General features: G+C 40.2%; 1 protein-coding gene across 1 annotated transcript in view; it reads left to right on the top strand.

Moving 5' to 3' along the window:
* Positions 1–1,230: 1,230 nt before the first annotated feature.
* The window catches only part of ME2 (malic enzyme 2), a 59,741-nt gene continuing 33,020 nt past the window's right edge, over positions 1,231–27,951 (top strand). Inside the window, exons 1-7 of the mRNA XM_025273405.3 lie at positions 1,231–1,720; positions 12,801–12,920; positions 19,695–19,828; positions 22,415–22,564; positions 24,935–25,010; positions 26,642–26,803; positions 27,103–27,206. Coding sequence (XP_025129190.1) covers positions 12,813–12,920; positions 19,695–19,828; positions 22,415–22,564; positions 24,935–25,010; positions 26,642–26,803; positions 27,103–27,206 — 734 coding nt within the window. The 5' untranslated portion in view covers positions 1,231–1,720; positions 12,801–12,812. The remainder of the gene's footprint in view (positions 1,721–12,800; positions 12,921–19,694; positions 19,829–22,414; positions 22,565–24,934; positions 25,011–26,641; positions 26,804–27,102; positions 27,207–27,951) is intronic.

The raw sequence follows: 27,951 nt of genomic DNA, 5'->3' as shown, positions 1-27,951 counted from the left end.
GAGCAGGGACAGAACCCGTGTCCCCTGCATTGGCAGGTGGGTTCTTACCCACTGCACCAGCCAGGGAAGTCCCATGTTTTTTCTAGTCTCTCTGTTCCAGCAGTGGTTACTATAGCAGCCATAGTCACCATTTATCCTCTAACTACTAGGAAATGGCAACCCACTCCAATATTCTTGTCTGGAGAATCCCATGGACAGACAAGCCTGGCGGGCTACAGTCCAGGGGGTTGCAAAGAGTCAGACATGACTGAGCCGCTAAGCACACACTGTTTCCCCAACATGCCCCACCCTTGCATGCTCAGACAGGCACGGCTGCTCCAAATTTTACAGGATCGTCAGAGTTTAGAAGGTGAGAATCCACTTTTCTCTACTTCTGCTCAATCTTCTCTATCCTACATTTCCATCACTTCATGTTCTCATTTCATCTGCTTTGCCTCTTCTTCACCCTTTACATCTTTAAAATTTCTATTACTACACTTTAAAAGCACGCAAACTCCATTACAGCAAAGCATTTTCGGTGGCCACATTTTCTGAAATAAGGATGAAGAACTATCCTCCAATATCATAACCATGGGTGAATTACACATATATTAAGGTAGGGTCGCACTACTTCCACCATGTCCATTTAGGGTGCCAGTGCTTTTTTCTGAGAGAGAATATTCGAATAGCTACTTATGGGGATGGTGATGACAGTAAATTCCCTGCGGGTCAAAAGTTGTGTCAGCCCATGGTTGATTCATGTGAATGTATGGCAACACCCATTACAATATTGTAAAGTAATTAGCCTCCAATTAAAATAAATTAATTAATTTACAAGAAAAAAAAAAAGTTGTGTCAGTAACCATGGAGAGCAGCAAAGAATTTGGCAGAAGAGCAACTCGAAGGCAGACAAAAATTGCTCAAAAACATAAAGTTGTTCCTCAAGGGCAGAAGCTTCACATTTCCCAGGCCCGCTTTCTTCTGCGTCTCCATTCTCCTGGTTGGCATCCTGGTCTTCGAATCTCTGCTTTCCTCTCCCTGCCTCCACAGGCAGTCCAGGAGCGGCCCACACGCCCAGCCTTCGTCGCTTCCCGCGTTCGGGTCCTGGTACCCGCCGACAGATCCCACCCCGCCCCATCCCCGGCCTCGCCCGCGCCTGCGCAGAGCCTCTTCTCGCGCGAACGCGCGGCCATCTCCCCGGACCTACCCCACCGCCCGTCGCCGGGATGGGAGGTCTGCGGTTAGCCAGCCCCAGCTCTTTCCGTGGGGCGGCAGCTGTCCTCTGCGTGTCTGGACTCCTCCCACCCTACACGCCTGCGGGCTCACTCCTGGCGATCGGGCCCATAAGGGCACCCGCCAGGCCCCCAAACAGTTACCTTAGGCTACCAGGCAGAGGAAGGTCCTTGGAGGCTGGGACGCGGGCGCGCCGGCGGCGAAGCCCCTCCCCTTAGGGCTGGCTTCCTGCCTCCGCATTGGCCCCTGCGCCCGTCAGTCTCACCCCCTTCGTGGGGCCGCGGCGGCGGTTCTCCCCGGTCCGTCTCTTCACTGCGCGGGTGTACTGGCTGCTTCGGCTCGAGTCCAGCAGAGCCGGCTGGTCGGAGCCTGAGCTGGCGCCGGCTCCCTCCGGGAAACCTCGGGAAGGGGAAGGCCGCACTCGGCCCGAGCTGAGCATCGTCCGGGTGGCCTGCGGGGCCGCGGCCTCTCCGCCGGCAGCACCACCTGTCGCGGGGCGAGAAGCGGGGTAAGGGTTTCGCGCGGCGCGCGGCCGCGGGCCCCCGGGGCCGGGAGTTCCGGGATGCGAGCGGGCGCTGGCCTCCTCACCCCGGCGGGCGGAGCCGCGCGTTCGGCCCGCGAGGACCCGCTGGGCGGATGGGAGAGCCGGGTGGAGGGAAAGGAGCTCGCCGAGCCCGGGCTGAGAGCTCGGGGAGCGGCGACACCCTCTCTGACCGTAGACACCTCTTCCCTTGCGCACGGTTTAGGAACGCGACTTAACCGAGCGAGAATCGCTGGTCCAGGGCGCCCCCCTTCCCGACCCGGAGAAAGGCCCCGGTGGCCTCCGTAGCGCGAGCATCTTTTTTACCTTATATTCCTGCTCCCCTTAAAGACCGATTTTGTGGCTCTGTATCCCTTTGTCAAATAGTTCTCATTTTCTGCAGGGATGGATTAATGGCAGGAGTTAGACACTTGTGTGTGTGTGTGTGTGTGTGTTTGGATCGTTTCCTCGCTTTAAAGGAAGTTTGTCGCAGGCTAGAAAGTTCCAAGATTGGAACGATTCTGACCATGTGAAATGACATCTGTGGACTAGCATTGGCAGGTGTTTCTTTGACGCAGGTGATATCCATTTTTGCCTGTGTGATGTTACACAGTGAGGTCCTGGATTTGACTTTCTTGGTTCCGAAGATAATTCTAGAAAATTTACTTTGCCATTTGGTGAGAAGAAGCTTAATCCAAACAACGAATCTCAACAGAAGTGCTTCCTTACAGAACACGTTCTCTCGTATCTGTTTATCTTCTTAATATTTATGGCAATCACTTCAAAACAAAGCAGTTGATAGCACTGTAATTTGTTTTAGTGTTGCAATCGATAACAATGGAAGCACGGATTAATGTGGCACCTCACTGCAGTGCTCTTGCCTGGAAAATCTCATGGACGGAGGAGCCTGGTGGGCTGCGGTCCATGGGGTCGCTAAGAGTCAGACACGACTGAGCGACTTCACTTTCACTTTTCACTTTCCTGCATTGGAGAAGGAAACGGCAACCCACTCCAGTGTTCTTGCCTGGAGAATCCCAGGGACGGGGAGCCTGGTGGGCTGACGTCCTTGGGGTCACACAGAGTCGGACACGACTGGAGCGACTTAGCAGCCTCAGCAGCAGAGGCCGGAGCGCTGTTTCCTGCAAGAATTATCTCAAAATAATGCCCTGAGATTGTTATTCTTTATTATCTCCGGTTTAGAAAGGAAGGGAAGCTGGTGGCTTAGTGGTAAAGAAGCTACATGCCGATGCAGGACCGCAGGAGACACAGGTGCCATCTCTGGGTCCAGAAGATTCCCTGGAGTAGGAAACGGTAACCCACTCCAGTATTTCTTCTTGGAGAATCCCATGGACAGAGGAGCCTGGTGGGCTCCTGTCCATGGGTCACAAAGAGTCCGACGCAACTGAACATGCATGCATTACGAAGGAGGATTAGGAAGGTTAAGTAACTTGCCCAAGATCCCAGGTTTTAAGTGGCAAAGCCTGGATTCAGATTCAGGTAGTCTAACTTAATAGCTTCAACCTCCTCTTAACCTTGTATGCTCCTTAAACATTGTTCATGTTGTAAAGCTAATTGCAGTGTTGTGCTCCTAAGTTTTGATCTTTAGTTGCCAAGCTTTCTGGATATTAAAGAAGAAACAGTCGTTTCCTTACCCCTCCCATATACACACATATTGTAGTAGTTAAAATGCTAGGTAAATATATATTGTGTAACTACTGTAACAGTTAAGTTACATGTTACATTACATGGTTTGCAGAAATAAAGGGGAAAAGTTTAGCAGTTTTCTTCTAGTAGTGGACCTTTAAATAGTCAACTTTGAGCCCTGCTTTGTAACCTGTATCTGATTCTTTTATGGTAGCAATAAAGACTTGAAAGTTAAGCATAGAGGGAAGAAATACTGATATATCTTTAAGATATGTTAGAGAAAATGTTGGGCTGTGCTTTTGTAGAAGTTTTGCATTTTCCTGAGAATTAAAACTTCTTCCTCAATGGTAGTGGTTTAGTTGATAAGTCGTATTTGACTCTTGCAACCCTATGGATTGTAGCCTGCCAGGCTCCTTGGTCCTTGGGATTTCCCAAGCAAGAATACTGGAGTGGGTTGCCGTTTCCTTCTCCAGGAGATCTTCCCAACCCAGGGACTGAACACTGGTCTCCTACATTGCCGGAGAAGGCAATGGCACCTCACTCCAGTACTCTTGCCTGGAAAATCCCATGGGCAGAGGAGCCTGGTAGGCTGCCGTCCATGGGGTCACTGAGGGTCGGACATGACTGAGCCACTTCACTTTCACTTTTCACTTTCATGCATTGGAGAAGGAAATGGCAACCCACTCCAATGTTCTTGCCTGGAGAATCCCAGGGACGGGGGAGCCTGGTGGGCTGCCGTCTATGGGGTTGCACAGAGTCGAACACGACTGAAGCGACTTAGCAGCAGCAGTAGCAGCTCCTACATTGCAGGTGTATTCTCTACCACCTGAGCCACCAAAGAAGCCCAGTAGTTACTCTTGCTCAATGCTGCTGCTGCTACTGCTACTGCTAAGTCAATTCAGTTGTGTCCGACTCTGGGCAACCGCATGGACTGCAGCCTACCAGGCTCCTCCGCCCATGGGATTTTCCAGGCAAGAGTACTGGAGTGGGTTGCCATTGCCTTCTCTAATTCTTGCTCAATAGTTACGCCTAAAAAAGAATTGCTTATAGGTTTCACTTTTATAAGGTGTTTATGTATAATGTTTTTGTCTTTCAATATATTTGTTATGAAAACACTTTAAAATTCATAAAAGAAATTCCCATTTACCACTTGAGAATATCTTTTGTAAATTAACTCTTACTATGAAGCTGTTTGTGCATAAATTGTATTTAATTTCATATAAAAAATTAAGCTATTTTAAACTGCATTACATTTTATATTAAAGTAAAATTATAATCTGTTTTGGTGAATTTCAGGCCAACTCAACAACCATATTTTAAAACATAAATAACACTAAAATGTGTAGTTGTTTACTAAGGATCAATATTGGAGAAAATTCATACTAAATATCAAAGGTACTCCACATTTGATTGAATGAAACGGTAATCATTTTATTAAAAGCTAACTAATTGAAAGTAACCATTTTAATTATTATACCTGCCTATTACACCTGCCCTGATCAATATATACAGATTTTTAAAGTTATGAAGAATATATTGATTATGTAGATATTGTTTAGGATAACATTTGATATTTACCTGGATCTGTATGCCATCCAGATTCTCATTCTTGACCTAATGATTTCATTTGAAATCATTTATATAAATGTTAGCCATGATTATCCTCATAGCCTCATGTTTTTAAAGTTATATAGGGGTTCTTTTTTTAGACAAATTTTTATTGAAATATCATTAATATACAAACTTTGTATGTTCTTAAAGTTGTTTTCACTTTGGAAGATGATTCAGAAACAGCCTTTTAGAAGGCACCTTCTGACCTCCTTAGTTTATTACTACTAATAACAATAATACTTAAATAAAGAACATAGAGCACTTAGAGGGCACTGTGATAAGCATCTTACATGGATTATGTAATTTTAATCTTAAAATGGCCCTATTTAATAGGTCCTGTTGTTTATCACCCCTGTTTGACTGCTACTCGAGGAGATTGAGGCTTAACTGTGGCCTAGTCAGGATCTTGGAGCTAGTAGTATCTCAGGGGCAAAGCTAGAATTTAAGTCCCGTGGTTTGATCATAGAGCTTACTTTCGACCACTCTTCCGGATTGCCTGGATGTGGATCTTATTGAATGAACCAAGTGAAGTAGTCAAGCTCTTTGTGATGATGATAAAGCTCTAAGGGGTTAATGCTGCCGCTGGTGTTTAGTCGCTCAGTTGTAGCTGACTCTTTGCGACCCCACGGACTGTAGCCTGCCAGGCTCCTCTGTCCATGGAGTTCTCCAGGCAAGAATACTGGAGTGGGTTGCCATTCCCTTCTCCAGGGGATCTTCCTGACCCAGGGATCGAACTTGGGTCTCCTGCACTGCAGTCAGATTCTTTACAGTCTGAGCCACCTGGGAAGCCTTGAGGACTTGATACTATATTTAAATATCATCATAACTGCACACAGCTGCTTAATAGGTTCCCTTCCCTTTCCTATTTTGTTGATGAGAAAAGTGAGACCTTCAAGTTAGGGGTTCCCAGACTTTTGGACTTCATCAGCAAGTTGAAAAAAAAAAGGAGGGGGTGTGTAGGTGGGCAATTGGGATCAGATGTAAGGTCCCCAACTTTTAATTCCGTTGACGTTAATGGACCTTTTTTAGAACTACTACAATCTACCATCCCCATCCTTTAAAAAAAAGTTGTTTTTTTTTTTTAACCACCAAAAAGGGAGGAAGATGATAATTACAACATGAAAACAGACAATAAATTTAGTGTCGTGAAAAACTATATTGTCCTAGTTTTTCTTATTTGGTTATAGGTCAGTGAAAAATATGTTCCAGACTGATGCCAATTCAGAGACCATTTGGGAATGCTTGGGTGACACAATGATTCCAGACTGGTAATTAGCTGAGTCCAGATTCAGACTGCCGAGCTTATACTCATTGCACCTGGTCATGAGCAGGAGAGAGGGTATGCTCAATTGTGTCCACCTCTTTGCGACTGCTTGGGCTGTACCCGCCCAGGCTCCTCTGTCCGTGAAATTTTCCCGGCAAGAATACTGGAGCAGGTTGCCATTTCCTACTTAAGGGGATCTTCCTGACCCGGGGTCTCCAGCCTTGTCAAGCAAATTCTTGACCACTGCACCATGACTTCTCTCCAGTTGATGTCTCCATTTCATTGAACTTCTGCTTTCTACCCCTAGCTAGGGAGCTGGGGAGAGGAAACTTCAGCAGTCAGTGACCTAGCAGTTTCAGTCCCAGCTGGGTTTAGAAATACCACCCAGAGTGTGCACTCACTGCCCACCCCACCCCGCCCCCTGCAAGGCAAGGTGAATGACACACCAGAGGAAGAAACCACAGGCATACCTCAACATCCAGGAAACTCGAGTAGTAAGCAGCTTGATTTTTTATATTTATTCAAAATGGGAAGCCCCACCTTCTTTTGTTTCCTGTTTTTACTTAACTCATTTTTACAGTTCTTTCATCCTGTCTTATAATATGAGGAGTTCAGGTGTGCGTTTTCCCCCTTTTATCTTGTTGCCTCCAGCTGGTATTAAGCCTGTCTGTCTGTCTGTCTCCTTAGTCCTTGGTTCTATTTTTGGCAGAAATGGTATTTTCTCCTTAAATTGTTTTTTTGACTGATGCCTACTTGTTTTAAAGACATTATTAAAGTTACTTTTATTTTTTATTTTACTCTCTATCACTTAGTAATAAAGTAATCATTTGAGTGCTATGACACCACTCTATAAGTCTTTAATACTTTTCTGCATCTGTTCTCTCGTTTGATCATTACAGTTACCTATGAGGTAGATTTGACAGGCAGTCTTTATTTTACAGAATAAATTCAGTATTTGATGGAAGCAAATTTATAGCCAGGAACTGGCTGGATGGCATCACTGACTCGATGGACTTGAGCCTGAGTGAACTCCGGGAGTTGGTGATGGACAGGGAGGCCTGGCGTGCTGTGATTCATGGGGTCGCAAAGAGTCAGACATGACTGAGCGACTGATCTGATCTGATCTGAAGATAGAAAATTTTATGTCAGAATGTTGATCTTGAGTACTGAAAGGAAAAACTTGTTTCTTCCTACTCGCAGGCTCAGTTCTTTTGGCCACCAAGTGTGTTTTTTCCCCACACCCAGTTCTCCCCTTCTAGGCAGACACTGCCTGGGTGTGCTTCAACTAAATTTTAACGCACTCTACCTGGAGATAGCTTCCAAGCCCACAAGTTAAGGACTCACTTCAGATGCCAATCAAAAGTCCCAGGTTTTGACCCATACTTCTGACCAACTGGCTGTAGATCAGGGCTTCCCACACCTGCCTCCTCAGGTTAGATAGTTTGCTCTCCTGGCTCACAGAACTCAGAGAGACACTTATTTGTAGTCACTGGTGTATTATAAAGGGATACATCACAGGAACAGATGGATGGAAAAGATACATAGGTCTGGGTATTGGGGCTGGATTCAGGAGGGCATGGCGCTTCTTTGTCCTCTGGGCTTGTCAACCCCCGATACCTAGATGTGTTCACCAACCTGAAAGCTCATCACCTCTCCTTGTTCAAAAGTCTTTATGGATCTTCATCTCTATTGGGCCCACCCCTTTTCCCTAGGGACCTGGAGTGGTACTGCAAAGTTTCCACTCTAATAATTACTTGATCTTTCTGGTGATCAGCTCTGTTCTGAGGTTATGAAGTGGGCTCATCCTAAGTGAGTTCAGTAGCATAAACTCAGGTATGGTCAAAAGGGTCTCCCTATGAATAGCAAAAGATACTTCTGTCATTTAAAATTTCAGTGGCTTTTAGGAGCTCTGTGCCAAGAACTGGAGACCAAGACCAAATATATTTTATTATACTTGTGGTATGACAAAATGTTGCTTTTTTTTTTTTTCAGATAGTCTTTGATTTTTAAAAGTTTTTCAAACTCTATTTTAGATTTGCCTACATCACCACTAGACTACAATACTAATCTAGTCTTTTGGTACCAAAGTTTTAATTGTGATAAATAAAATGCTTTCTCTCCTGGAAAACCCATTCATTGAAACATGATCAGCACTACAGTTTCAATTTCTGTCTTTTCAAAATTTATTTTGAAATAATTTGAAAGACTTGGTTATATACATTATATTTCATTATACTTCATTAATTCTTCACTGTATTTTTAGAACAGGGATACCTCTAAATATGGTTATTGAACTCAGAAAGTTTTAAATTATACAATACTTATAAAGTTATAGTAGATTTTCCAGTTATGCCAGTTATCCCCAGTCATGTCTTTGATAGCATTTTTTGGGATCAGATTTTGCATTTAGGTGTCTTGTCTTTTTAGTCTTCTTTGAATTGCAGTTGTTACTTAGTGTTTTTCATGACATGAACATTTTTGAAGAAAACTCATCAGTTATTTTATGGTATGTCTCTTGTGATTTTTTAAATTACCTTTATTGAAATATATTTGACATAAAACACTGTGAAAGTTTAAGAGGTACAACATAGTAATCTGATACATTTATATATTGTAATTATTGCCATTGTACTGATAATTAGCACCTCTGCATGTTACTTAATTATAATTTATTTTTGGTGATTGGAATAATTAAGCTCTAGTCTCCTTGCAAGTTTGATTGTAATACAGTATTGTTGCCTGTGTTTACCAGGCATTAGATCTCTAGGACTTCTCTATTACGACTCTTGTTGGAAGAGCCTGATGTTTGTACCTTTAAATAACATCTGTCCTCTCCCTTACCCTCATTCCCATCTCTCATGATTCTTGATCATTTAGATTGTTTGATTCTGCAGCCATATTTAGAGACCACATTTATATAAAATATCCAGAATAGGCAAACTCAACACAGAAGGCAGATTGGTGGTTGCAGGCACTGGGGTAGTGGGGCACACTACTTAATGGGTGTGGTGTTTCCTTCTGGGATGATAAAAATGTTTAGGAACTAGATAGAGGTGGTTGTGCAACATTATGGATTTTCTAAATCCCTCTGAATTGTTCATTTTATGTGATGTGAATTTCTGTTCCGTAAAAATTAACTGAAAATCCTAATGTAGATGATTTTGTTGCACCCCCATATACAGCCTGGATTTCTCCTCAAGTAGAAATTCCATTAAAAGCTGTTGCATGGAGGTTTCCCTGGTGGCTCAGTGATAAAGAATCCGCCTGCCAATGCAAGAGACACAGGTTTGATCCCTGGTCTGGGAAGATCCCACATGCCTCAGGGCAGCTCAGCCCACATGCCACAACTATTGAGCCTGTGCTGTAGAGCCCAGGAGCCGAAAGTGCGGAAGCTCGAACCCTCTAGAGCCTGTGCTTTGCAACAGGAGAAACCGCCTCAGAGATAAAGAAGCCCGTGCACTGCAACTGGAGGGTAGCCCCTGCCCACCGTAACCAGAGAGAAGTCTGTGCGGCAGTGAAGAGCAGCACAGCCAAATAAATAAAATCATGTTAAAAAGCTGTTGTATGATAATTACGATGGTTTGTGATGATTAAAGACATGAGCATTGTAAATTGATTTTTAGTGGAAGAATTAATACACAGAAGAATCCATTATATATTCTCATCAGTAAATATTTAAGATTTAATGTATTATGTAGTTTTCCATTTTGAAAAATTCCCATAATGTTTGTGATGAATGTGAAAGGACAAAAACATGTTTTCTAGCCAATTTGTGTGATTTTAAAATAGTAATAGGTTTTCTACAAACAAAAAACATGTTAGTACATTGAATGTAAATATTGACTTTATTAGTACCTTAAAATTTGAAGTCTAGATTAAGAATTGAATTCTTCCTCTGAATGTTTGTATTCCAGGCTTTTTTCTATTATTTACTTTTCTACTTTCAACCTAAACCCTCCCACACCTGTTTACATTGAAATCAGTTCAGTTCAATCGCTCAGTCATGTCCGACTCTTTGTGACCCCATGAATCACAGCACGCCAGGCCTCCCTGTCCATCACCAACTCCCAGGGTTCACTCAGACTCACATCCATCGAGTCAGTGATGCCATCCAGCCATCTCATCCTCTGTCATCCCCTTCTCCTCCTGCCCTCAATCTTTCTCAGCATCAGGGTTTTTTCCAGTGAGTCAACTCTTCTCATGAGGTGGCCAAAGTATTGGGAGTTTCAGCTTCAGCATCAGTCCTTCCAATGAACACCAGGACTGATCTCCTTTAGAGTGGACTGGTTGGATCTCGTTGCAGTCCAAGGGACCCTCAAGACTCTTCTCCAACACCACAGTTCAAAAGCATCAATTCTTCGGTGCTCAGCCCTCTTCACAGTCCAACTCTCACATCCATACATGACCACAGGAAAAACCATAGCCTTGACTAGACAGACCTTTGTTGGCAAAGTAATGTCTCTGCTTTTGAATATGCTATCTAGGTTGGTCATAACTTTCCTTCCAGGGAGTAAGTGTCTTTTAATTTCATGGCTGCAATCACCATCTGCAGTGATTTTGGAGCCCAAAAAAATAAAATCAGCCACTGTTTCCCCGTCTATTTGCCATGAAGTGATGGGACCAGATGCCATGATCCTAGTTTTCTGAATGTTGAGCTTTAAGCCAACTTTTTCACTCTCCACTTTCACTTTTATCAAGAGGCTTTTTAGTTCGTCTTCACTTTCTGCCATAAGGGTGGTGTCATCTGCATATCTGAGGTTATTTCTCCCGGCAATCTTGATTCGAGCTTGGGCTTCTTCCAGCCCAGCATTTCTCATAATGTACTCTGCATATAAGTTAAATAAGCAGGGTGACAATATACAGCCTTGACGTACTCCTTTCCATATTTGGAACCAGTCTGTTGTTCCTTGTCCGGTTCTAACTGTTGCTTCCTGACCTGCATATAGGTTTCTCAAGAGGCAGGTCAAGTGGTCTGGTATTCCCATCTCTTTCAGAATTTTCCACAGTTGATTGTGATCCACACAGTCAAAGGCTTTGGCATAGTCAATAAAGCAGAAATTGATGTTTTTCTGGAACTCTCTTGCTTTTTCCATGATCCAGTGGATGTTGGCAATTTGATCTCTGGTTCCTCTGCCTTTTCTAAAACCAGCTTGAACATCTGGAAGTTCACGGTACATGTATTGCTGAAGCCTGGCTTGGAGAATTTTGAGCATCACTTTGCTAGCATGTGAGATGAGTGCAAGTGTGCGGTAGTTTGAGCATTCTTTGTCATTGCCTTTCTTTGGGATTGGAATGAAAACTGACCTTTTCCAGTCCTGTGGCCACTGCTGAGTTTTCCAAATTTGCTGGCATATTGAGTGCAGCATGTTCACAGCATCATCTTTCAGGATTTGGAATAGCTCAACTGGAATTCCACCACCTCCACTAGCTTTGTTCGTAGTGATGCTTTCTAAGGCCCACTTGACTTCACATTCCAGGATGTCTGGCTCTAGGTGAGTGATCAAGTGATCACACCATCGTGATTAACTTGGTCATGAAGATCTTTTTTGTACAGTTCTTCTGTGTATTCTTGCCACCTCTTCCTAATATCTTCTGCTTCTGTTAGGTCCATACCATTTCTGTCCCTTATCGAGCCCATCTTTGCATGAAATGTTCCCTTGGTATCTCTAATTTTCTTGAAGAGATCTCTAGTCTTTCCTATTCTGTTGTTTTCCTCTATTTCTTTGCATTAATCGCTGAGGAAGGATTTCTTATCTCTCCTTGCTATTCTTTGGAACTCTGCATTCAGATGCTTATATCTTTCCTTTTCTCCTTTGCTTTTCGCGTCTCTTCTTTTCACAGCTATTTGTAAGGCCTCCTCAGACAGCCATTTTGCTTTTTTGCATTTCTTTTCCATGGGGATGGTCTTGATCCCTGAACTTACTTCCATGTAAACATTCGCTGTTTAAATGTTTTATACCCTGCCACACGTGTGTGAATTACAGAAAGGGTAAATATTTGGCTAAGTGTAGTAGGTAATATCGGAGAAGGTGATGGCACCCCACTCCTGTACTCTTGCCTGGAGACTCCCATGGACAGAGGAGCCTGGTGGGCTGCAGTCCATGGAGTCGTGAAGAATCAGACACGACTGAGCAACTTCACTTTCACTTTTCACTTTCATGCATTGGAGAAGGAAATGGCAACCCACTCCAGTGTTCTTGCCCGGAGAATCCCAGGGACGGTGGGCTGCCGTCTGTGGGGTCGCGCAGAGTCAGACACGACTGAAGTGACTTAGCAGCAGCAGCAGCAGTAGGTAATATGTAAACAATAGCAATGATTATTGTCATTGAAGGACTTCAACTGTTGTCAGAAAAAATAAATCTTTGCCTTCACACTGTTGCTTACTCTTTTATAATCCCTTCTATCTATAGAAACATAAATGTATTTTGAAAAACTTCTTCATTTGTGGAAAGTGAAGCTTTCTAAATCTGCTTTTGAAAACTTGACCCTGATATACTTACAGTTCTATGATAGGTTTCTCATTATCTTTATTTGCTTTGTTTTTCCCAGGTGAGAAAAAAGATGCTGTCCAGGTTTAAAATAGTCGCCACTCCTTGTACTCTGGCATGCCGCCATTTGCACACAAAAGAGAAAGGCAAGCCACTTATGCTGAACCCAAGAACAAACAAGGTTAGTAACATAAACACTATCATGTTTTCTCTCTTCCTGGTAAAGGTTTGATATATTTTAGACAGATATAGTATGAAAGATTTGTATTGTGTGGCTTTATACTAAAACTGTTCGGAAGTGGGTTTTTTTTTTTTTTTTTTTCCTGAATGAACTTTTCTCTTTTCAGGGTTGCTTTATACCTTCCAAATTTCACCATCTCAATTTCTACCACCCAGAAAGAGCTGACTTTATTTCCTAGTTCTAGCTTAAAAAAAAAATCCAAGAATAGCAGATTGGTCAAGAGTTTTGGCCAGATGCAGTAAATTTAGATTGACTTCATTTAGTCATTTTATTGCTTTTATAAATAAATGAATAAATGTTCTATAATTTCCTAATCACTGATGGATCATTCATTCACTGTACTTGGAGGGAAAGAAGTAGAAGAGGCCTTTTCTTTTCCCCCTACTATGCTTACCTGCACAATGAAGAGTCTGGTTAAGGGATTTTTATCAATATTGTGTCTGGAAGACAGAAAAGAGTAGAAGGGCAGGTGAGAGGAAGGTTGTTTCTGCTTTCAGGGCATCCGTTTTAGACTATGTCACAGTCACTTACTAACACCAGGCCAGCAAATTTAAGAATTTTATCAACTTTTATTATAAATGCTCAATACGTAAAATTATTTTTTTAATAATCATTTTGATTTCTCCTGCGCGTTATATATAAAATGGTTTTGAGTGTCCCTTAAATCTAGGGACAGATTTAAGGTAGGAGATAGGCAGTAAAACCTTGTGTGGCCAACTCATTTATCTTTAGCAATAGGATAAGCATTTTTAAATGAACTACACAGTTCATTTAAAACTACATAAAAACTCAGGGGTTTTAACCCCTTTACATTTCCCAGTCTTGAATAAAATCTTAGGAGGAGGAACATGACACACAAAAAATTTAGTGATTTGACTTTTTTTTTTTTTTTCATTCTAAAGGTTCAACAATTTTATAAGGTCTTTTTCAAAGAACTAACTTTTGGTTTAATTTTTAATTTTTCAGTTATTTTTTTTCTGTTTTCTATTTATTTTCACTCTATTTATTATTTCCTTCCTTTTTGCTTCAGGTTTAGTTTGTTCTCCTCCCCCGCCACCCAGTTTCTTAAAGTGAAAGATTAAATAATTGATTTGAGATCATTCTGCTTCTTTCCGCTACATCTACAGCTACAAATTTCCCTCTTAAAATTATTTTCACTGTATCCTATAAGGTTTGGTGTGTGTGTTTTAATTCATCTTAAGGTATATTCTAATTTGCCTGTGCTTTCTTCTCTGCCCAGTTGGTTTTTTTTAGGACTGTATTAAGATTCCCCAAATATCCATTTATTTTTATTTATTTATTTTTTCCATTTATTTTTAATTTCTAATCTTGTTACATTGTGGTTGGAGATCATAATTCAGAAGACTTAAAACCTTTTAAATTTATTGAGACTTGTTGTATGGCCTGACAAAGGGTCTGTCCTGGAGAACATTCCTTGTACAGATGAAAAGAATGTATATCCTGCTTCTGATGATGGAGCATCTGCTGTGTCGAGTTGGTTTATGGTGCTCTTCTTTTTCCTTGTTAATTTTCTGTCTAGTTGTCTTCTCCATTATTGAAACTGAGATACTGACATTTTCAGCTTGTTGAATTATCTTTCTCCCTAATTCTGTCAGTTTTTGCTTCATGTATTTGGCCCTCTTTTGTTATCTAACAAAGTATGTTTATATACTTAATGGAGTGTATCTTCTTAACTGGAGTGACCCTGTCAGCAAAAGGTCCTCCTCTAGTAATGTTTGTTTCAAAGTCTGTCTTCTCTGTTACTAACGTACCTCTTCCAGCTCTGTTTTGGTTACTGTTGGCATCCTGAATCTTTTTCCATTCTTTTACTTTACACCTATTTGTATCTTTGAATCAACATGTGTCTCTTGTAGTCCGCATGTAATTGGATCATGTTATTTTATCAGTTCTGCCAGTCCTTTTAATTTTAGAATTTCATCCATCTACATTAATATAATGTCTAGTAGGGTATGATTTATGTCTGCTATTTTGCTATTTGTTTTAAAAGTCTTACATGGTTTCTGTTCCATGTGTTAAATATTTTCCATTATACTATTTAAATTCCCTTGTCTTTTACTGCCTATTTCTGAGTTCTTTTCTCAGTGGTTTGCCCTGGGGACTACAGTTACCATCTTTATCACAGTCTAGTTCAGTTTGATACTAGTTTAATTAAATAGTTCACCAGAACTTTGCTCCTGTAGACGTCTATCTCCTTTTGTGCTGCTTTTTCGTACAAATTATATTTTATACATTGCATGACCATCAACACAGATTTATAGTTATTATCTTATGTAATTGTCTTTTAAATTGAGTAAGAAGAAACCTACAAAAAATATATTTACACTGTTTTTTATGTTATGTAGTTATCTTACCCATGTTATTTATTTCTTTGCATGGATTTGAGTTACTGTCTCATGTCTTCCATTTAGGCCTGAAGGATCCCCTTCAGTATTTCTTGTGAGACAGGTCTGTTAACAATGGATTCTCTGTTTTTATTTATCTGGTAATGTCTTAATTTCTTCATTTTTGAAAGATAGTTTGTAGAATTGGGAAGTTCTTGGTTGACAGTTGATTTTTCCTTCAGCACTGCCTATGGCTTCCATGGTTTCTGATAAGAAATTAGCTGTTACTCTTTTTGAGAATCCCCTGTATGTGATGAGTCACTTCTCTTTGCTTTCAGATTTCTCCTTTTGTCTTTGGCTTTTGACAGTTTGAATAGGATGTGTCTGGGGTAGAGCTCTTTGTGTTTTTCTTGATTGGAGCTATTGGGCTTCTTGAATGTGTGGATTAATGCTTCTCATAAAATTTGGGAAATTTTTGGCCATTATTTTTTCAATTATTTTTTATCCTTTTCTCTCCTCACCTCTGGTACTCCTGTTATGTATGTGTTAGCACTCTTGATGGTGTCTTTCAGGTCTGTTCATATTTATTCCATATTTTTCCTTTCTCAGACTGGATTATCTCAGTTGACCCATGTTTAATGATTTTTTTTCTTCTACCACTCAAATCTGCTTGTTGAACCTCTTTAATGAAATTTTTATTTCAGTTGTATACCAATTCGAGAATTTGTTTGGTTCCTTTTTATAGCTTCTCTGCTTATCAATATTCTCTGGTTAGTGGGAGGTTATTCTCATTCTTCCCATAGTTTGTTAGACAACGGTGTTTTTTAGTTTTTTTGATGTATTTAGAGTAACTAACTTTTTTCTTTTTTTATTAGTTGAAGTATAATTGATTTACAGTGTTTCAGGTGTATAGCAAAGTAATTCATGTTATGCACACATATATATATATACTTTTTCAAACTCTTTTTCCTCATAGTTCACTGTGCTATACAGTATGTCCTTGTTGTTTATCTACTTTATATATAGTAGTGTGTTAATTCCAACTTATCCCTCCCCCAGAACAACTAATTAAAAATCTTTGTCTAGTAAGTACAATATTTGGACTTCCTCGGGGGCAATTTCAATTAACTGCCCTTTTTTCTTATATACGAGTCAGACTTCATGTGTTTTTTGTTTGTTTGCCTTTATGATTTTTTGTTGAAATAGTCATTCCTCCCAGGGTTTGTAGTGTTGCTGTTGTCTATTTTTTTTTTTGTCTATTTAGTATCATTTCTGAATTCTTTCTTCTTGTTATATTTGCCTACTGCAATCTCTGCTTTGTTAACTTAGTAATCAGCGAATGATTAAGCAGAAACTTAAATACCTGGAACCATTCTTTGCCAAGGAGCTCTGTGTATCTGTGCGGGTGTGCCTTTAATTTTCTTTCTTGCGTTCTCAGTTGTGTCCGACCCTCTGCGACCACATGGACTGTAGCCTTCCAGGCTTCTCTGTCTGTGGGACTTTATTAAGGCAAGGGGAGGGTACCCCAAGGAGACTCCTCCAGGGGATTTTCCCGACCCAGGGATGAAACCAGTGTCTCTTGCATCTCCTGCATTGGCAGACAGATTCTTTACCACTTGAGTGACCTGGGAAGCCTGGGGCGTGCCTTTAGTACTCAGCTAAGCAGTTACAGGGCTTCCCAGGTGGCACTGGTGGTAAAGAAGTCACCTGCCAATGCAGGAGACAACCAGGTTCCATCCCTGGATTGGGAGGATCCCCTGGAAGAGGGCATGGCAACCCACTCCAATATTCTTGCCTGGAGAATCCCATGGACAGAGGAGCCTGGTGGGCTACAGTCTGTGGGGTCACAAAGAGTTGGATACCACTGAGGTGACTTCTCTGAACTGCGGTGTTGGAGAAGACTCTTGAGAGTCCCTTGGACTGCAAGGAGATCCAACCAGTCCATTCTAAAGGAGATCAGCCCTGGGTGTTCTTTGGAAGGAATGATGTTAAAGCTGAAACTCCAGTACTTTGGCCACCTCATGCGAAGAGTTGACTCATTGGAAAAGACTCTGATGCTGGGAGGGATTTGGGGGCAGGAGGAGAAGGGGACGACAGAGGATGAGATGGTTGGATGGCATCACCGACTCGATGGACATGAGTTTGAGTGAACTCCGGGAGATGGTGATGGACAGGGAGGCCTGGCGTGCTGCGATTCATGGGGTTGCAAAGAGTCGGACACAACTGAGCGATTGAACTGAACTGAACTGAACTGAGGTGACTTAGCACAGAACAGAAGCAGTTTACAACTATGTGTCAGCCTTCACTTCCTGTTTACACAGAGGCTCAAGGCTAGTCAGAGGTGTCTCAAGTCTTTCCTGAACATGCTTGCTGCTGCTGCTGCTAAGTCGCTTCAGTCGTGTCCGACTCTGTGCGACCCCATAGACGACAGCCCACCAGGCCCCGCCATCCCTAGGATTCTCCAGGCAAGAACACTGGAGTAGGTTGCCATTTCCTATGACCCTCTAGGTTCTTAAGAATATGTCTCAGCTTTTCAAAGTTCCCCCTGAACTTTTCAGTTTTCCTTTTCAGTTTTTTGGTTAACCTGTTGTGTGCCCCATATGTTATCTACTGCCTTGGAGAGATGCGGTGTTAAATAATTACCTCTGATTGCTTACAACAAACTGTTCTGGGGCCTGGGGGAGAAGGCTGTTCACACTGCCTGAGCTGCAAGTCAGGTCAAATAAAGACAGCCTTGCAGATAGGGTCTTCAGGTCAAACAATGACAGTTACCTGGATCCTGGGCTTTAGAAGAATCTCTGACCCTTCCTGCCTTTCTCCAGTGACAGCCAAGCTCTAATTTTCAAAGTGACTGCTTCACAGTGTTTGCTTTTTCAAGGTTACTGTGGAGCTGGGGAGGGGAGAATAGGAAGAAGGAAAGTTAAAATGCCATGAAGCTTTCTGTTCTTACTGAAATTCAGTTTTTCTTGAATAAATGCTCTGCAATTGCTGAAACCTTTGGTTAGTTTCCAGAATTCTGAACTTTTGGCCAGGGTTCTTGTTGCTTTTATGGAGGAAAATATTTTTTTAGAAGTCACTGACATCTCTTTGATAACAAAAAATTTAACCCATAGCTGAATACCAGAAATGGAAAAAGAGTTTATTACATAGGTTAATTTTTCTTAAGTATCATTTCTTCTTCCCTCCTCCCTCTGTTCAACCTCATTCCTGTCTAGTCATGGTAGCGTCTTAGTTTGGTTTGTATTCTTTCAAAGTGTTGCTTTCATTTTTAATGTGTACATGCATCTGTATATAACATGTAGTTTATGGGGGTTTTCTAAACATAATATTAGGGAGTTTGTTTTGATTTTCAAGTTAACTTTTTTTCCTAACTGTGTATCTGGCAGGTCTTTCCACTATACACTTAAAGGTATATGTTTAGCTGTATGGAAGTGTCTTAGGTTCATAATTCTTCCATAATTGATGGACTTTTAGTTTGTAATAGACAAGAGAACTAGAAACAGTGCTACAACTAATCTCTTCGTATGTACCTCTTTGTTTATGAATATTTCTCTAGAATAGGTAGAAGTAGAATTCTATATGTGCATTCAAGATAGGGAAGCAATCTCAGTGTCCATCAACAGATGAATGGATAAAGAAGATATACACACACACACACACACAATGGGATAGCACACAGCCATAAGAAAAGAATGAAATTCTGCCATTTGCAACAGTATGGATTGACCTAGAGTATTATGCTTAGTGAAGTAAGTCAGACAAAGACAAATGCTGTATGATATCACTTACGTGTGGAATCTAAACAATAAAACAAGTAAATGGATATAACAAAACAGAAACAGACTCACAGGTATTGAGGACAAATTAGTGGTTACCAGTAAGGAGAGGCAAAGGGAGAGGGACAAGGTAGGGATAGAGAATTAAGAGATATAACTACTTTGTATAAAATAAATGAGCTACAAGGATATATTGTACAGCACAGGGAAATATAGTCATTGTTTTATAATAATTTTAAATGCAGTTTAAAGAAATTGAATCACTATGTTGTATACGGGAAACTAACATATTGTAAGTCAATTATACTTCAGTTAAAAAAATAAAATATGTGCATTAAAAAAAAATCTAAGAATACTTTAAAATTGGCTTTCAAAAAGCCTAGAGCAATTTATATTCCCAGCAGTGGTATGAGAGTAATTCTTTTACTATATTCTCACCAGTACTAGATATGATCAATCTTACAAATTTTTGAAAGTCGGGGCTAAAATGTTATCTGGCTGATCTTTTTATGTTTAAATTACATTTGGTAGGTTACATTACGTTTGTTACCCCTGTAATTAATAATTTTTAATTCTTTTATCTTTTTCCTTTTTAGGGGATGGCGTTCACATTACAGGAAAGACAAATGCTTGGTCTTCAAGGACTTCTACCTCCCAAAATAGAGACACAAGATATTCAAGCCTTACGATTCCATAGAAACTTGAAAAAGTTGAATGGCCCTTTGGAAAAGTGAGAGTTGATTAGATGTTTAGTTTTTTTTTAATTGATGTTTTGATCAAAAAAATTGGGAGTACTATTATGATGGCCTGAGAAATAAGTCTCATAATGAAACTTGTATTTTAGTTGATTTATTTTATAATGATTATATTTCCTTCACTTCAATGAATAATTCCCTTATTTTCACTGTAGTAAAGTTCAGCAGGAATCAGTTTTTTATAGTTAAAATCACAGAGCTTTAAGGTTTGAATTGAATGGTAGAAGCAGAGACACCCATTCTGTTCAGCTTTTATTGATCACCTACTTTGTGTGCTGTTGCCAGCCACTGAGGATATAAAGTGAGTAATAGACAGGGTGGCCATATAATATATCATCCAATCCAGGACACTTTGGGGAGTGAAAAAGAGGTAAATGAAACTGTCCCAGGCAAACTGCAATGTATGGCCACCCTGGTAACTCACAGCCTGCCTTCTAGGAGCTCATCCATACAAAGTTATGCTATGACCGTCATTGTAGCTGTACTGCAGTGTGCAGGACAGCAAGGAAGAGGGACGTGCAGAGTACATTCTGAAAGCATGAAGACGGATGCCTTCTGCAGCCTGGGAAAGCACTTCCTGGAGGAAGTGATGCTTTAGTTGAATTTGAAACAGTATGTTCCAGGGAGCAGGCAAAATGAGAAAGAAGGGCAGGGTATTTTGGGTAAAGGGATCGGTCTGACTATAGGACTGAAATATTCATTTGGTTTGTAAAGTATAGGGGATTATTGGATATTGGTGACAAGTGAGACTGGTTTCTTTGACATTATGGGGCATAATGTCAAATGAATGAGTGAGTGAGAGTGATGAGTGAGAGACTACACACATATACATACATATACACATGTGTGTGCTGTGCTTAGTCACTCAGTCATGTCCAATTCTTTGTGTGACCCCATGGACTGTAGCCCACCAGGCTCCTCTGTTCATAGGATTATCTAGGCAGGAATCCTGGAGTGGGTAGCCATTCCTTCTCCAGAGGAATCTTCCCAACCCCAGGCTCCTACATTGCTGGAATCTTTACCATCCGAGCCACCGGAAAAGCGCATATACGTACGTACGTACATATGTACGTGTGTGTGTATAGTCTCTCACTCATCACAGAGGGGAAAGAAAGTCAAAAAGTGGTGTGAGGGTCACAGAGGGAGTAGGGTGTTATGGGACCTGAAAATCGGAAAATCTAAAATGTATGTATGTGTGGTGGGGGATGGGAATGACTGAAAAAGACAGCAGAGAGTGCGCCACCTCAGCTGCATTTGGAGAGCATGAGTAGAGAGGACTCTGCCTGGGTAGAGGGTGTTCCAGGCAGCAGGAGCGTCGTCGTGTGCTTCAGTGCCAAGGTGAGAGTTCTGGTGCGTTTGAGAAACTGAAGCAAGTTCAGTACAAAGACGAGGCTGGAAAGTAGTCAGGGAAATCTCCTTAACTATTTTAAGAGCTTAAGGCTAATAAACTGGTGTTTGAAAGCCATTCAAGGAGAAGAGAACTGATCAGAGGTATGTTTTTAAGAGAATAGATTGGAGCAGGGGAAGTTGTTTGTATAGAGACTTGTTAGAAAGGGAGGAAACAACTGTGTGAAAGGTATTTAGCAGATACTCTCTGTAGGACCTGTGGATTTATTAGGTTGGGATTGGGGAGGGTGGGAGAGGAAGAATTCAGGAATGGACTCCAGATGGATTCCCATTTGATCAGATGGTAGCAGGAGGAGGAACAAATGAGAGGAAAAAACGAGTCTATTTTATATTTAATTCAAGGTGATAACTGATTTTTCAGCCCAACATCTCCCTATTTTCTAAACTTTATTCTTTAAAAGCTGTCATTTATAGGTTTATATGAATTAACCATTGCCTCCTTCATGCTACTTCTGTGCACTATAATAGACTTAAAATGCTTCTAAGTTTCCTGGATTATAAACTCCACGAGAATAGGGGCACTTCTTACATCTCTGGAGTTTACGATCGTGCCTGGCACATATTTAGTATTTAGTGAATATTTGAATGAATGCCACTTTATTTTGTTTTCTTGTTTACATGTCAATCACCTTGAAGATTAGCTCCTTAAGGGTGAGGTGGTGGTTTAATCGCTCAGTTGTGGCCGACTCTGCGATCCCTTAGACTGTAGCCCACCAGGCTCCTCTGTCCCTGGGATTCTCCAGGCAGGAATACTGGAGTGGGTTGCCATATCCTTCTCAAGGGGAATCTTCCCAACCCAGGGATTGAACCCAGGTCTCCTGCATTGCAGTCAGATTCTTTACCGGCTAAATTACAAGGGAAGCCCCTAAGGGTGGGGCCTCATGGTAATTTTTGCATTTCCAGTGCCTGGTTCAGAGCCTGACTCACAGTTAGGGCTCAATAAATGTTAGCTGTTGCTTCTGATTCTTTTCATCATCATCATCTACCATTTAAGTGCATTTTTATTTTTTAGTCCTGGGTATTACATAAGGATATATAGGGTTTTGTTTTCCAGGGGGAGGGGATCCTCAATTGTACATGTTTAAATTTCATTTCAAAGGCTAAAATCTTTAATGCTGTCTGATGTAGACATTATTTACTGTGCTCAATTTCAGATACATCTATATAATGGGAATACAAGAAAGAAATGAGAAATTGTTTTACAGAATACTGCAAGATGATATTGAAACTCTGATGCCAATTGTGTATACACCAACAGTTGGCCTTGCCTGCTCCCAGTATGGACACATCTTTAGAAGACCTAAGTAAGGCTTATTTTAAAAATATTTTTGCAAATTACTATTACATAGGAAAAAAATCAGCACCGATTACATTTCTATTTTTTGTGTTGCAGTCTTATCCAACCACAGTGCCCTTCCTTAAAAACTTTTCCCTTCCACAAAAACTTAATTTGGACAGAAAGGGATTCATAAAAATCTAATGTGTCATATTCTTCATTTTGTGGAAATAGCATCATTCATTCCTAACCTTCTTTAAGTTTTGATTGTTAGAGAAATTGTGCATTTTTGTACCGAAAAAAAAAGTATTCTCCATTTTGGTAGCATATTCTGCAGAATAATCATAAAACTTTTTGACAATCTGGCTGACTAAGAGAGTAAATCTCATTTTTTATCAGCTTTATTTCTATTGCTTGTTCATTTTTATGATCTTACATAAATTTTAATTTCACATAGTTCAAGCACTTCCAAATATTTTAAGTGGAAAGGATGCTGGGGTGAGCGTTGGCTCAAGCCTTTGAGTAAGTAAGTTACTTTATCCCTCTGAATCCATTTATCATAAAATAGGGATTTCAGTACCTTTAAAAGAGCTGCTGAGAAGGTCAGATGAGGAAACTGATGTGACAGTTCTTGATAAACTTTTAAGTATTGTGTAAGTGCTATTTTTACTTAATTTGAGTTTTCTTGTCTTGTTCCTCTAACCTGTAGTCATTTCCCACCATCCTTATATCTTTCCAATGTCCTGCTTACATACTGATACAAATGTAGAAATTCAAACACCGTGTGACAGCATTTGTCCTCAGTCTCCTCTCCTCTAGTCTGGTGGCTCTCAAACTTTAACGTGCATATGGAAACATCTGTGGGACTTACTTAGTGTTGATCCTTGCCAACTTTTCCTCTCCTTCCTATTCCCAAGATTCTGATGAAACAGAGAAAGGTCTGGAGGTCCGGATTGTAATGAACACCGTCGGTGATGGTGTTGCAGGTATTCCTCGGAAGACACTTTGGAGAACACTGTCTGTTCTGTGCTATCAGTTAATGTGTCTAAACATTTCTGTGATATGGCCCAGCTCTTCAGCTCTTTTATCGTTTCATTTTCACTTAGAGTAGTAGTATTTCTCAGTTCAGACTAAAGATAAAGGGAAAACAAAAGGATCCTGATGCCCTGCTCCCTTCCACCATACACACAGAGGTTCTGATTCCTTTAGTGTAGAGTTGGGCCCAGGTACTGCTGTTTCATTAAAGCTCCTGGTGTGATTTTGTTGTGCACCAGAATTAAGAACTCACATGAAACATAAAGAGCTTTTGGATGAGGGCAGATACTATGTATCATTTATACAGTGACAGTGGGTTTTTTTTTTTTTTTTACATAGGAGATGGTCGGTAAGTCTTGGTTGGTTAACTCCAGGCCAGTTAAATCAGAATCTTTGGGGTAGAACCCTGGAATTTTTAAAAAGCTCATCAGATGATTCTACTCTACTAGGTAGCTATGGTTGAGAAACTGTTTAAACTGCTTTGAGCTAGGATAGTAATGCCAGAGTTAAGATGTCAATGAGAAGAATGGATAAACAAGGTCCTACTGTATCGCCGAGGGAACTATATTTAGTATTCTGTGATAAGCCATAATGGAAAAGAATATCAAAAAGAATGTGTGTGTGTGTGTGTATATATATATATTTATATAACTGAATCACTGATGTACAGCAGAAATTAACACAACATTGTGAATCAGCTATACTTCAATAAAAAAAATTTTTTTAAAGATATCAATGAGAAAGTTAAATATAAGAACCTATTGGCCCTCATTTCTACTTGCCCTGTTGTCCAGAACCTATGTTTCTTTCTCTTTCCCTTCTCTCTTCCTTTTTTGAAACCTGGATTGATTATCTCAATTGGATAACAATATACTGTACAGAATAACTTTTTCCTTTTTCCTAATGCTTCAAGGATGTATTTTTTATTTGAAATTACTGTAGTTTTCTTCTCTCCCTTCCTGCTTCTTCAGATTTCAAACTCCAGTGACTTTTAACAGTAGTTTACTTAGTGGTTTCATGTTCTGTTGCATTGATGGGATGTCTTTATATTGATTTTTGGAGGTATTTTATGGAGGTATATTGAGTTTATTTGAGCAGGAGATATGGATACATTTCTTCTTGGGTAAAATGATTGCATCATTTAATAAGAATCTTTGTTGCAGCTACTGTGTGAACAATGCAATTACAGCTTCAAGTAGCTGAAAATATTTGAAAATAAACCAGTGTTACTTAGATCTGCTTGGAAACTACACTGTGTCTTGATGTTTTTATTAAAATATCTAAATATTCAAATTATGAACAAAAACTTAGAAAAAAAACAAAAACTGTCATGAAATGCAAAGGTGTTTTTGTTCTGTTGCAGGGGATTATTTATTTCAATCTCAGACAGAGGTCATGTTAGATCAATTGTGGATAACTGGCCAGAAAATCATGTTAAGGTACTCATAGCACAACCTTCCTTTCACAATGTTTTTTCTTTCTATGTAAGTTACCTCTCAATTTCCAAGAACAGTTTTTTTCATTGTTGCTCTGTTTTACTTTATACTTACATACATGCAGATTTAGTGCTCTGAGAAAATCATGATTGTCTTTACAAAAGGGGATGGTATAGAGTTTGCCGTGGGAAAGCAATTACAGTAAGGTGAGCCTGCTCACTTCAGTACCACTGGTACCTCCTGCCTTCAATTAATATTGTTCTAGGTAAAGAAAATACATTAAAATGCCCTAAAAACTTCTATTCTGGTGGGTGATGAGGAGGATTCATTATGTCTTTTTTCTTATAAATCCAAGGTAGATTTAGATCCTTAATCAATCTGGCTGTCTTTCACAAAACAAAAACTAAGGACTTATTTAAGATCTTTTGGTAGGCTTTCGTGTTTATTATAGGCAGTAATCTTGCTTGCCTTTGTTGCGTGTCTTCCTCACCAAAATAATCTTTGAATTATCATTTGTTCAAAGAGCCTAAAAAAAATTCAGTCAGATCATTAAGTTCATAGTATCATCTTAAAACTTTGTAGGTATATTTTTTATTTTACATTTTTTTCACCATTGCTGAGGTTTTTCTTGTTTGGCTTCAGTTGTTGTTTGGAGTAGCATGTGATTTCTAAACTCCAGATGGCAACGCACTCCAGTATTTTTGCCTGGAGAATCCCATGGACAGAGAAGCCTAGTGGGCTACAGTCTATCATAGAGTCACAAAGAGTCGGACACGACTGAGGACTTCACTTATTTTTCTCTTGGTATTAATCCTTATCAGAAATTTGTTCCTCCCTACCCTGTTTAGTCATTGTGAACATATTTAAGTTGATCCTCTAGTCAGGGGGCTTCCCTGGTGATTCAGACAATAAAGAATCTGCTTGCAATGCAGGATGTCCAGGTTCTTTCCTGGAGAAGGAAATGGCAAACCACTCCAGATTCTTGCCTGGAGAATTCCAAGGACAGAGGAGCCTGGTGGGCTATAGTCCATGGGGTCACATGGACACGACTGAGCGACTAATATTTAACACTTTCTAGTCAGAAGCATTCTACTTCTAAACCAAAGACAAGGAAATCAAATCTAGTTAATTCTCCTTTTTACATCTGGAGTCTAGAAATCCTAGAATTTTAAATATTCTTGGGTGGTTTATTTTGAAAGTTAGTTAAGAAACAATTTTATTTTTTAAAGTGAGAGTGAAAATATGTGAAGAAAATCTTTTTTTTAATTTCTTTTTTATTTTAATAGCTTTTCTGAGATACGATGCACAGACAATGTAATTCACCAGCTTAAAATGTAAATTCAGTAATTTGTAGTATATTTGGAGTTGTACAGCCATTATAATTTAGAAGACTTTCATCACAGTTCCCTCATCCCCACCCGCCAGAAAAGCCCTGTACCCATTAGTGGTCATTCCCTTCCCCCCAGCCCTAGACAACCACTAATGTACTTTCTTTCTCTGTAGATTTACGTATTCATGTGAATGGAATAATAGAATACGTGCTATTTTGTGATGAAGAGAGTCTTTTTTAAAAATGCTTTTGTTTAGTGCTCCATTTTGGAAAACTTTTAATTGGTATTTTTTTTGTGATTAAGGCTGTCGTGGTGACTGATGGAGAGAGAATTCTAGGTCTTGGAGATCTGGGTGTCTATGGAATGGGAATTCCAGTAGGAAAGCTTTGTTTGTATACAGCTTGTGCAGGAATACGGCCTGATAGATGTCTGCCTGTGTGTATTGACGTAGGAACTGATAATCCGGTGAGTAAAATTACTTTCCCTCTCTGATCCTTCTCCCACAGCTTTATTGCATCCCTCTTTTAAAGATAAGAAGAGAAAATTCTGTGATTAGATGTTAGCCTTTGTCTTAAACGTCTTTTAGTATCTATATGAATAACAATAGATTAATACTATTAAAAGTTTTTTAAGAAGAGCAATATAGTTATATTGTTATAATAATTACTAATTTTTTTATACTTTACAGTTTCTGTTTTACAGAATATGTTTACATTGGTTATGTAACAAAAAACTTTCACATTTATGTTTGTTCTGTTTTATAGGCCCTCTTAAAGGATCCATTTTATATGGGTTTATATCAGAAAAGAGATCGATCACAGCGTTACGATGACCTAATTGATGAGTTTATGAAGGCCATTACTGACAGGTATTTTTTCTAAAGTTTGAGTATATGAAAGCATCTTAAAAAAAAAAGAACCACTGTTTTGTTTTCCTTTATCTTTTGTGAAGATAGTGGAGATTAAACGTTTGAGAACTTTGGTTCTTTCCTGCCCAGTTTGATGTACTGATATGCGGTAGTAATGCTCTCTGCTTTGCTTTCCTCAGTTATCTGACATCCTGAGCACACTGAAATCTTGAAGTCTGCACTCACTGCTCCCAAGTAATACCTTCACTGTGCAGTTCTTTCAACCCTCAGCATCCAGGCTCACTTCACCATTCCAGTGAAATTCTTGTGCAGCTTTCATATTTTAAATTTTGGTCTTTTCTCTCCTCCTGTCTGCAGCATCTGACCAGGTTTTCCACCGCTACATCCTTGAAATTTTCTCTTCTCTTGAACTAAAAGACTTTCCTGACTTAATCTTTCTCCAGCCGTTTTTGTTTCCTTTGTCATCTCCACTGATTTTTTTCTTGTTCTCTTCTGGTAAATGCGGGTGAGTATATAGTTCTTTCCTCTTTTGAGTCATGTAGCCTGTGACTTTTATGCTTGTGACTCTCAGCCCATGAAAACCTCTCTCTGTAGTCCCACCTTCCTCTGAGGCTTGCATTTCCAATAGCTGGAATCCTCCCTCTAGAGGTTTTGTTGCTATCTCCTTCCCTTTCTAAATTGTCTGAAAGTGAAAGTGAAGTTGCTCAGTCATGTCGACTCTTTGCAACCCCATGGACAGTAGCCT

This window comes from Bubalus bubalis, chromosome 22 (genome assembly GCF_019923935.1).
Source record: "Bubalus bubalis isolate 160015118507 breed Murrah chromosome 22, NDDB_SH_1, whole genome shotgun sequence".
Taxonomy (NCBI): domain Eukaryota; kingdom Metazoa; phylum Chordata; class Mammalia; order Artiodactyla; family Bovidae; genus Bubalus; species Bubalus bubalis.
Note: the sequence above shows the minus strand (reverse complement) of the source record. Positions and strands in the feature narration are given on the sequence as shown.